At 39.3% G+C, this 12,183-nt stretch overlaps 2 protein-coding genes across 2 annotated transcripts in view; one reads left to right on the plus strand and one right to left on the minus strand.

Moving 5' to 3' along the window:
- The window catches only part of MED4 (mediator complex subunit 4), a 1,135,161-nt gene that overhangs the window by 164,671 nt on the left and 958,307 nt on the right, over positions 1-12,183 (minus strand). The gene's annotated exons all lie outside the window — the stretch shown is intronic.
- Positions 1,064-12,183, plus strand: part of ITM2B (integral membrane protein 2B) — a 28,741-nt gene continuing 17,621 nt past the window's right edge. Inside the window, exon 1 of the mRNA XM_050766374.1 lies at positions 1,064-1,376. Within this exon, the coding sequence (XP_050622331.1) occupies positions 1,260-1,376 (117 nt within the window). The 5' untranslated portion in view covers positions 1,064-1,259. The remainder of the gene's footprint in view (positions 1,377-12,183) is intronic.

The following is a 12,183-nucleotide window of genomic DNA, read 5'->3' on the forward strand; positions in this document are numbered from 1 at the left end:
CAAAAGGATTTGGAGATTTTGGGCTGTTTCCCAGGGACTTATGATCTGATGTTCTATGGAGATACCCAACTCTCTCCTTGAGCAGGGCCAAATCCCCGAAGTTCTCAGACTCAACCCACTTTTCTCAGAGTTGGTCCAGGGCAGAGCTGACACAGCTGTAACATTCTAGAGCATACCCACAACTGTGGATGAACTAGGACAGAATGGGGTGGAAGAAGGATACAAGATCACCCATTTGTCCAATGGGGCCGTCTGTTGACAGTCATGAACGCAATAAAGATGGGAGCCAGCATTCTCCCTCACATTAGTTGTAAATTAAAGGTCTTCAAAACATGACAATTTTGCTTTATCTTTAATTATTTTTTCATTTTGCAGAAAAATAAAGGGACTCGTCATCGAGTACTTTACCTTGAGTAAAAAATCAGCCAAGTGTGCACGTGGTTTTTTTCCAAGTATGCACAAGAATGGAACATTTCGTTTTATGAGTGTGAGATGTTTGATATACAAATCTGCCAAGAGGCTTCCTCCACATTGGTCTGGGACTAGGCAGAACAGGCCCTGACCTCCCGAGCGAGGGAAGGAAGACCAGGCAGGTCTGAGCCAGGTAAACGCCCTTGGGTGAGGTCCGTGAAAGATAAAGTCAGATCTCAAGGGCAGAGGGCTTTAAATATTTTTGTGCTCCACTGAGTCTGTTCCCTAATAAGTGAGAAAATGAAGATATAGGTGCACAAAAATTCCATGGCCTTTAAGGCTTGCAGTGGGGACAGGGGGCAGACAAGCGGCAGTCTGGTGCTGCAAAGGTTAGTCCCTTGTACCCAGCGAACTCAGGAAAGTTCACTCGATTTTGCTACAAACCTGCAGCACTGGGCCTGGACGTAAACTGGTTGGGAGCGAATTCAGAACTGGAAATTCTGGGCGTCCCAGATGGATGCCCATCCCTCTCCCAGGCGCGCCGGGATCCCGCGCCCAGCTGCCGGGCGAGGGCAGGGTCCCGCGCAGCGCCCCGCCTCCGGCCGCTGGCCCCGCCCCCTCCCGCCTCCGAGTGGGTGCGCGAGCCGTCTCCGCCCTCGCGCGGGAGCTGGGAGGCTGCGAGAGCCCTACCGCAGTAGCCGCCTCTGCCGCCGCGGAGCCTCCCGAACCTCCTCAGCCGCCCGGAGCCGCGCCCGGAGCCCGGCTATAGAGGCTGCAGTCGCAGCCGGGAGCCCGCAGCCCGCGCCCCGAGCCCGCCGCCGCCCTTCGAGGGCGTCCCAGGCCGCGCCATGGTGAAAGTGACGTTCAACTCCGCTCTGGCCCAGAAGGAAGCCAAGAAGGATGAGCCCAAGAGCGGCGAGGAGGCGCTTATCATCCCCCCCGACGCCGTCGCTGTGGACTGCAAGGTCCGAGGCCGGGGAGGTCGGGGAAGCGGGTGCTGGGCCCGGCCGGGGAGGGCTGCGCGGGCTGGAGCGGCAGTGCGCCCCGAGGTGGCGGGCGCTGGGCTGGCGCCCCGGGGACAAGTGTCCGAGAGAGCCCGGCGTTCCCGTTTCCTGTGGGGCCGCAGCTCCTTTGTAAGGAACTGCGTGTGCTGGAAGCGCTGCCTGACGCGGGGTCGGGGGCTTGGGAGATCTGGAGAGGGAACGATTGGCTAATTGTGCCGAGGTCCCGGTCGTTTGTGCAGTCCGGGGAGTGTGCGTGCCGCCAGGACTGGGCTCGTTCGATCTGGGGACCGTCAGCGACAGGCACAACAACAACAACCGAGTTTGGCACTTCCTTCCCAGTATAAATAATGTACCTAAAATGGCTGACATCATTACAAGCCTAAACCTCTGTTGTTTCCTACTTTCGTTTCTAGGCTTGAACAGCACTTGGACTAAGTCCAGCAACTGTAAGCGTCTTAATTTTAAAAGTGTTTCTTTACCTCCTTTTTCCACGGCCCTTAGGTAGTGGCAGGTGAACTTCACCTGGAGAGGGGACGAAGGGACACTCCGCCCGAAGTAGGTTTGGGCTGTCTCTTGCCATTAGTGGTAAAGGCCAGTAATGACTATGTGGATGTTAGTGAAAAGCGAATAGTTGGCATTTAAATTATATCAGCGTCTTTGTGAGGACTCCTGCTGCGTGAAACTAAACATAAGAAATTTGCCCCCGGGTCACTAATAAAATTCTCCTTCGTTTTACAAAATCTCCCTTTAATCCTAGGAAAATTCATGAAGTGGGGCTGTTATTGTGTTAACTTTTAGTAGGTTACGATCATATTTACTTAAATATGAGTGTAATTGTCTCATAAGTTAAAGCCCACAGCCTCTTACCCAGATCCTTTTTAGGCTGCAAAAATTAGAAATTAACTGTAAAGTTATGTTGCTTATCTTTTTTGTTGTCGTTAGCATTTTTCAAGACCTATTATCAGTAGGGTAAATTTAGTTTTAACTTAAAAAAAATTTGTGTGCCACGTATAAATAATAGGAGTTTTAATATGGACGAATAAAAATTATTACTGAAAAATAGGCCACTAATAATATTGTAAAAAATTCACAATATAATGGTAATCTAGACATATTATAATTTATTATATTCTGAATATAATCTGTCTTTATAATGGTAATCTTGCTTTCTCGAAATGCTCTGATAAAAACAAACACGTCAAGGGTTGATTTCTAAATGACTTGCCTTGCCTTGAAATAGGAACAGTGAACTGATTCCCTAAAAGGATTAAAGGTTTTGGTTTTCCGTATTGGCATTGTTTTCCTGAAGCCATTGCAAACAATCTTGGTCTTTAAAGAAAACGTTTGGAATGCACAGATGAAAATTCCAGTAGCAAATTATTATGTTAGCTCTTTGTTTATACATTTATTGTATCTAAAATAAATTGAGAGTCAAGTACCCAGTCACAACAATCTCAAATATGTGTAGTCTTAATGCTATCACATATATTTATACATTTAAAAATCCTATTAACAAATATAACTGCTCCCATTTAGAAAGAGAGAGAGTGAGCAAGCATTGGATGACGTCACTTCAGACAGCTTTTCTCTGTTCCGCTGTAGTGGAGATTTGAAACTCTGGACAAACATCAGAATTACATTTGCTGAGCACCATTAAATCTGACTTCTGACAATTTTTGTCATTTCTGAAATAGTGACTCTGCCACATTCTCAAAATTGCTCACGAGTTCACCATATTTAAATTTTGTGGTTATTGCAGCTATAAGTAATTATTGGTAGCTCCGTGCTTTGTTTTCCATTTTTTATTTTCTCAGATCCTCCATATCCAAAAAAAATACTGCTGGGACTAAAGAGTGAGGGCCAGAGTCATCTTTGTAAACCACGCAGCAGTAACGGATGAGTTGGTAGATACAAAATGACTAATTCTCTTTCCAGCTATAAGCTGAAAAACTTCTTTAGGGGATGACAAAATATTTCTCTACATTGAAAGTAGAATCCTTTAATCAGTCAGTCGCTTAATGGGAAAAGGAAAACCTTAATGACAGACTTTTGTGAAAGAAGTTCTGATCTCTTCATTTCAGAGCTTGGGCAGTGATTACATAATGTTCTCTGGCTCCTTGCGGGTGACTCTGTGGCAGCCACCTTGTCTGACTGCCTGGACTGGGAACACAATCAGCCTTAATGTGTTTTGCCGAGGGCATTTCCTTTGCCTGGTTGGTTGAAAGAATCAAACCAAGCTAGTTAATGGTCCAGAACTCCTGAACAAGAGTTTTTCTTGTCTTTAACCCTCCTAGATCACAATATCCCACAGACCAGTGTTTTCCAAAATGTGCTCTTAGGGACCACCTGCTCTGGTATCCTCTGGAGTTCTGGTTTTAAAATGCAGATTCTGTTACCTTATGCCACAAGAATTCTGATCACTCTAATCAGCTGGCTTATATAACATGCATTCCAGTACTTTTGCATTGCTTCTGTCTTGCTGTTTTTTTCTTCTGCAGGGTGAGAACTCTCCGGAAACAGTTCCATTACCCCATTTCTCAGTCTTATCTTTTCAGTAGTTCTTAATCCTAACAGCCATTTCTGTTGATTGTTTTACTTCAACTAGCTTGCTGTTTATTCTTTTCCTGCATTTTTCCCTTAAGTGTTTTCACCTTCCTCCTCTCCTCTCCTAGTAGGCATAAAGCTCTTAGAGCTATAGACAGCAAAGATGGGATGTATTTTGGGTAGCAAAAGTGAATTTGAAATTATATATGTTTTATGCTATAGGCAACAATTCATTTATTTTTGTGTCAATACTTTGAACCTTGGGAAATTGTTGTATATTTGCAAATACCAAAATACTTGATGTACTGTATCAGAAGACCCAGTTCTGTCATTACATAACTGTTTGATCTTGGGCATAAATTTTTAGGTTTTCTGTCTGTAAGATGAGAGGGTAGGACCAGATGGCCTGTAAGGATTCTTCCAGTTTCAAAAATCTATGAAGATACTAGGATTACATAATTATATTTGGCAGAAATTAAATTGTTTTAGTTGTGAAAAATAACAACTACCTCCTCACTCTAACCAGACTATTCCCTTTCTTCCTTTTGGTGTTTTACATGTTACATTCTTCCCTCATATCAAGTAGCAGTGGGTCAAAGAGAAAGGAGATGGGTAGAGGTATTATGTAATAAAGCACATTGTCACTTCTGTTTACCTCACAGTGAACAGTGAAGTTGTCAGCACCTCTTTGTTGCAGTGCCTGCTTATGAAACGCCTTTTCCAGTATCAGGCTGCAGAATAGGTTAAGCTTGCTTCATATGTATCCCTGCAGGTTGTTTTGCTGACAAATAGTGTTGCTTTCTATCTACCCCACTTTGTAGATGTTCTTTAAAAGGAGAGAGAAAAGTAAAGTGCTGATATAGGAAAGAAAATAGTGGCAGGATGAGCACATGAGAGAAAGTGAAGGCTGACTAGCCCAGTATAAGTTCTGAGTTACCTATGACAAATAGCTATTTAGACCCTGGTTCTTTATCCTTTCTGGTTTTCCCTATTCACCCAATCAAGACTGAAGATTTTGATAATTAAGCTTTTTGTTTGTGGTGGTGGTTTTGTTTGTGTGTTTTTGGGGCAGTGAGGAGAAGAGACATAAAATGCATGGCCGGCCATTTACTGTAATGTTGATACAATGCTCTCAAGGGATTGAGAGCTTGGTTCTCTTTAACCAAAGTGCATCTTATTACCTAGTTATGTAATTCCGTGTTTGCAAATATTAGCCAGTGAAACTTTTACTTTACATTTTGATTCTCCACGAGGGTATTAATATCTGAAGTGAGGGTTGAGTGCTGGGAAATAAACGAATTGCCTAGGTGCATCCCCAATGCCTTGGCAGGACCTCCTGTGTACACATCCCTGATAGGACACTGCTGTTGCATATTGAGTGTGCAAGGTTGCATATTGCACAGGATTGTAGTCTTCCCAACTAGACAGAAATGCGTATAATATACTTGGCGTAATAAGCCCAAATGACCTCATGGAATTCAACTCTGACATATAAAAGGTTTATGTGACTGGAAGTATTTTTTAAGCAGAAATATCTCAAATACATTTATGGTACAGACCTATTTAAATTAATTTAGAATTTGACTTACAAGGTGTTTATTATGCATTACTGAATCTTGACTTGCATGTAAATGTACATAGAAAAATGTACTTAGTAGTCATTGGGGGAGATTTTGTTTCTCTTAGTTTTATCATACCATAACTTAAATGTCTGGAGTGTTTATTCAAAAGCCACATTCTTTTTCCAAAAGGAAATACTACTTTCTGAATTACTCTTTTAACTAAAGCTTCTTGAACTGCTTTGTATATCAGTATCAGTAAAGGAAGATCCAGGAAAAAAAATCTTTTTGGGCTACCAGTGAAATCATCCTCTTACTTTTTTGGCAAATGTGGCATTTTATTAGAGCTTAAAGACTAAAGCAAAAGAAATTAAGGACTTTAGACTGTTACTGCAACGTGTTAAAGGATTTGAGAATTCTGAATTTCTGAATGAGGTGATTTTTGCCTAAATGATGTACAAAATATTAACACTGGAGCTGTGCTTCACAGTGAAGGTCTTTTACAAAGTAGACAGCTGAAAGTTGAAAATTGGAAATTACAGACATAACACTAGACATCATTTTTGAAAAATCTCCACTTAATTGTGGTTATCCCTTTTAATTAGTACTTACAACACATATTTTTAATAGCTTTAAGGATATCTACAGTATGACCTCATTTTATAAGTGTTACCAGCAATTGAATGAACAAGATTATTTTAAATTATTGTGCATTCTTTAAGCTCTTTTATTAGAGGAAAAAAAGAACTTTTTGCAATATTTCTATAATTGTACTTGGGGAAAAATCAGGTAAGAATGAACATAGACTTTTTATTCTTAAACAGAAAAGTTTGAATCTTGAGTTGTAGAGATGAGAAAATTACCCTTGTTTTTATGGTAGAGAGATATTCTGATTTTTCACTTAATGTTTTATTTTTCAGTACTGATAAGTTACCAGCAATAGTTTTATGATGTTGAGCTACTATAAATACGACAAAAGAGAAATAAAATTTGCGCAGCTTATATATAATACCACTTCTAAGTTAAATGTCCTGGACATTTATTTGGGAAAGTGATACTAAGTATGGTGTTGGATATTATACTTTGAAATTTTGAAATATTTGCATAAATTGTTTTTGGCATAGTTGAATTTCATACTTTAAAAAACCAGATTGGTGGATTTTTGTATTTATTTGAATGTTTAACTTTAAGGCTCAAATTATTATTACTTTTTTTAGTGAGAGCAAGTTTATTCAGAAAGTAAAGGAGTAAAAGAATGGCACTGCATAGGCAGAGCAGCCAAGGCTCAAATTATTTTTAAAAGTTGTTTGTTTTCAGAATGAGTTAAGGATAAAGCTTAAGTCTTAACTATTTTCTCTGCTTATATATGATTATAATGTTTTAGATTATTTTATATAAAAATTTAAAAAGATGCGTTGTTAATTAAATCACTTGAATCTCTGCAATATCCAAAAGCAGACCCGTTTTTATGCTGGGGAAAATTATTTTTGAGAGCCAGTCTATTTAACTTTGCATTATCAGTTTGCAGTTTTTCATTTTATATAACTCTATCCAATTCATTTTTTCCTTTTATTTTAATACTGGGACATAAAATTTCATGTCAGTTTTACCTAGGGCAGTGCTAGTCATGTCAAGCAGAGAAGGCAAATTCTGTGTCTCCTGGACTGAAGCAGATGAATTGTTGAAGCTGGGCTTTTTGCATATGAAACAAGTAAGAATATTCTTGGTTTTCCTGCCAGATGTGGTGACTCACGCCTGTAATCCCAGCCCTTTGGGAGACTGAGGCCGGTTGATCACCTGATGTCAGGAGTTCAAGATAAGCCTGGCCAACATAGTGAAACTCTGTTTCTACTAAAAATACAAAAGCATTTAGCCAGGCGTGGTGGCACACACCTGTAATCCCAGTTTTTTGGGAGGCTGAAATAGGAGAATCGCGTGAACCTGCGAGGTGGAGGTTTCAGTGAGCTGAGATTGCGCCACTGCACTCCAGCTTCGGTGACAGAGCAAGACTCTGTCTCAGAAAACAAAAGAATATTCTTGGTTTTCATTTTTAAAACATTAGTCCAGTGTTGCTTGATCCTCCAATTTTCAAAGGCAAGCTAAAAATCAGTACTATTTTAATTCATACTAGAATTTTAGCCAAAAACACTTAAGCCATGGGCCACTATTTTATAACCTCCTTTAAAGTGGAACGCAGGACTGGCAAATTATAGCCTGTATCTTCAAATACTGCCTGCCTGCTGTTTTTCTGTAGCCCATGGGGTAAGAATGATTTTTATATTTTTTAATGGTTGGGAAAAATATCTCCTTTTTGCACAGTACCCTCACCGAATTGGTGGGGAGGGGCTGCTGCTATTCGGGAAGCAGTAGCACTAGCAGAATTCAGGCTATACAGTCGTTTTTCGAAAGGTTTAAATTTTGTCTCTACCATTTACTGTGATACCTTGGGTAAGTTACTTCAGTTCTCTGTGTCTCAGTTTTTTCATCAGCAAAATGGGGAAAATAATAATCTGTGACAATAATAGCACAATGCCTGGAACAGAGTTAAAAATCAGTAGATTTCAGCTACTGTTATTTTTATTTATTTTCGTTTTTTGAGAAGGAGTCTCGCCCTGTCACCCAGGCAGGAGTGCAGTGATGCGATCTTGGCTCACTGCAACCTCTGTCTCCCGGGTTCAAGCGATTCTACTGCCTCAGCCTCCCAAGTAGCTGGGATTACAGGCGCCCGCCACCATGCCCAGCTAATTGTTTGTATTTTTGGTAGAGATGGGGTTTCACCATGTTGGCCAGGTTGGTCTCGAACTCCTGACCTCTCGATCAGCTACCGTTATTAAAGTCCCAGTTTTCTCTCCTCATCATTCTTGTTTTGGAATATTATTTCTTGTATTACTGTTACTGCTTGTCCCTACCTCACATGTCAATAACAATATTGTTGGTACTTTTTTCACAACAAGGCATTCTGGTAAAGATTAATTCCTGCAACATAAAAACCTTTAGGATTCAGTAGTTGTACCCATTTTCATTTAAAAATGTTATTTATTCATCGCATAATAGGTGTTAATAGAATTTGAGTTTTACCAAAGTAATACTGAATTTTAATATGCAAATACATAGTCCTGCCCTATGTCAGAGGAACACACTTTAAAAAAATTGTAGCATCATTGTATACAGTAAAATGCACAGATCATGAGTGTATAGTTAGATAATTTTAAGTGTATATACCTGGGCTCTAACTCCCAGTCAAGCTGGAACATTGTCAACAACTCAGAAAGTTATCTCATGTCCTTTTACAATTTGTTCTCCTTAGAGGTAACCACTATTCTAATTTCTCTCCCCATAGATTAATTCAGAGCAATCACATTCACTCCTTACCTTCTTCTGGTCTTTATTACCATGGTGACCACTAGACCCTCTTCTGCCTTTGTGCAATTTAGAAAAAGATCCCCTCTCTGATGTTTTGGAGAATAGAGCATCAACTGGATTCTAGACCTACTGATCCCCTTTGCCTGGGGTCCTTGTACTGGAAACAACTTGCCCAACCATACATGGTGATCTTAACTCCATGTTTTTCATGTTTTGCCTCTATGGGGGTGGTGTGGCGGGCAACGGAGTCTCGCTCTGTCACCCAGGCTCGAGTGCAATGGCATGATCTCAGCTCACTGCAACCTCCGCCTCCCAGGTTCAAGTGATTCCCCTGCCTCAGCCTCCCAAATAGCTGGGATTACTGGCGCCTGCCACCACTCCCAGCTAATTTTTGTATTTTTAGTAGAGACGGGGTTTCACCATGTTGACCAGGCTGGTCTCGAACTCCTGACCTCAAGCGATCCGCCTACCTCAGCCTCGCAAAGTGCTGGGCTTACAGGCTGAACTACAGCACCTGGCCCTCCATGTTTCTCTCTTAATTCCTTATTTCTCTAAATCAGTGGTTGTTAAACATTTTGCTCTGAGAACCCCTTTATACTCTTAAAAATTGTTCAGGATCCCAAAGAGCTTTTGCTTTGTGTAGGTTATATATATTTCCAAACAACCAAAAAGATTTAAGAAGACTAACAGTAACATTGTTTTACATTTGGCAGTGCCCTTTACTGAATAGCTTTATAGAAGATAGCCGGATTCTCCTATCAGCTTCTTCATTCAGTCTGTTGTAATGTGGTGGTTAGCTTCTGGAAAATTGCACTGTACAATTTTTATTGTATGTAAACATTGCAAGAGAATGAAAGTGAAAATGACAGTTTTATTATTTAGTTTATTAAACTAACACAGTCTTAGTTTTATTATGAAAAAAGTTTGACCTTGTGGATCCCTTGAAAGGTATTCCTGGACCACATTTGGAGAATGTGTACTCTAAATACTTGCTTATGCTGCTGTTTCATGGTTTGTTTTCATTTGTTTTATTTTTTGCAGTTTTAGATAATACCTATTGATAATAGCTACATGGAAGGTGAATATTTAGCTTTTCCTGTGTATTTACACAGTGCACACATAATCTGTTCTCCTGTTATAGCAATTTCTGGTTAGGTTAATATTTAGTGCTTTTTATTATAATTGACATAAACATTATTTACATTTGAATATTGTTGTATACTTTTATTTTACTTCCTTTCTTGTATAACAACTTTTTATTTTCCTTGGATTTGATCATGCTTTTTGGGGCAGGAGAGAGGGTTCCTTAATTTTCTGTATACTTACTGCTCCTTCATTTCTCAGATTCTGACAGCAATATAGTTGTCTTTCTGTATCTTCAGACTCACCAGGTAACTCACCAAGTTTCTTTCTTTCTTCTTCTTCTTTTTTTTTAAATGATTTCTTGCCTGTCATTCATTAGTTTTCTAGTCCAGACTGTTTGCACTCTAGGTGTGTTGCCATACAAATGTCTTGAGAGTCGTAATCATCTTGGAAGAATTGCCTTTATCTTCATCACATGCTAGATCTGCAGTTTTATAAATCTGAAGAAAAAGATAAATTTTTAAAAAATCTTGCGTGTCTGAGAATCATTATTCCATCCTCATATTTGATAATTTATCTGGGTGTAAAATTCTAGGTTAGCATTCATTTTTCTCTCAGCATTTTGATGGCATTGCTCCATTATCTTCTAATGTGATGCCATTCTGATTCCTTGTTTGTACATGACTTTTTTTCCCCCTTTGGTTGTCTACAGGCTGGAGATTTTCTGCTTATACCTTTTTTTTTTTATGCTTTCAGCTTTCACCATTTTTATTGACGTGACTTGTCTGCTGTCATTCATTTTCATTCTTTGTGGCTTAAGGTTTATTTGTTTTACCCCTTTACTATCACTTTATTGAGCTTTCAGGAGGAAGTAAACAAACATTTAACTGGAAATCAATATTAGAAATTCAACTCAGCTATCTTGATAGCTTTTTAAAGATTTGTTAGAATATTTCCTTTTACATTAAAAATTGACTTAATGATAATAATGAATAATAATGGAAACCATCTGAATTACTATTAGCATTAATTTAAGATCAGACAGGATGGTCTAGAAAGATTGATGAGGCATCTTCTGATCGTCTTCTTCAAAGTTCCAAGATTGTCTCCTTCATGAGGAATTTTAGAGGCAACTCATTACCAACTTGGTAGTTTTGCTTTGTGGCATTATTAAGTTTCACTTTTGTAATTAATATTTTGCCTTTTTCATTTATGTTGAAATGCATATGTGCTGGTGTGCTTTAGTTATTTTCCTCTATTGTTTTAAGCTCACATGTATATGATTTTAATACTTTTTGCTACCATCCTTTGTAATTTGATGAGCAACAGAGAAAAGCCCTATTAATTTTGACAACATATTAAAAGTAGTATTACTGCCTTTGTAATAGTTCACACATGTAGGGCTTATTAGTATGGGTCAATTTAAGTAAACCTTTTACAACAGTAGAGATTCACGCTGTGGGTCGGGCATGGTGGCTCACATCTATAATTCCAGCACTTTGAGGCAGGAGAATTGCTTAAGACCAGCCTGGGCAACATAGTGAGACTGCCACCTACACAAAAAAATTTAAAAATTAGCCAGGCGTGGTGGTACACATCGGTAGTCCCAGCTACTCGGGAGGCTGAGGTAGGAGGATCACTTGAGCCCAGGAGGTTGAGGCTGCATTGAGCCATGATTGCATTATTAGACTGTAGCTGGAGTGACAGAGCAAGACCCTGTCTCAAAAAAAAAAAAAAAAAAAAATTAAAAAATATATATTTAAGAAAAATAATTTTAAAAATCAGGCTATGTGGTTTCTCGTTAGAAAGGAGTATTATCCAAGTGTGACATGGTGTCTGTACTTCATTTGTTATCAGAGTTAATTTGCCTAAGCTGTTTTAAGTCCGCTTCCTTAAGCAGCACATGGAGTCAAGATAATATTCAGACCTTATTAGCTCCGTGATATTACATAAATAATTTTACTTCTCTGGGCCTCGTATTTATCTGTAAATGATGTATTGGATTAAACTACTTTCATGGTACTTCCATAGGGGATCTGTTCCTGAGAACTGTATTGATCACATATTCAGAAGCATCTACTGGCTAGCCAGGTACTATAACTGGAATTTTAAAATTGCTAAGTACTCCAGCTTTCAAGAAACATTGTGTAGCTAGGAAAGACCAACCAGTTATGAAAACCAAATTAGTCACAACCTATTTAAATGCCTATATTTATTCT

Source organism: Macaca thibetana, chromosome 17, assembly GCF_024542745.1.
Source record: "Macaca thibetana thibetana isolate TM-01 chromosome 17, ASM2454274v1, whole genome shotgun sequence".
Classification (NCBI taxonomy): Eukaryota; Metazoa; Chordata; class Mammalia; order Primates; family Cercopithecidae; genus Macaca; species Macaca thibetana.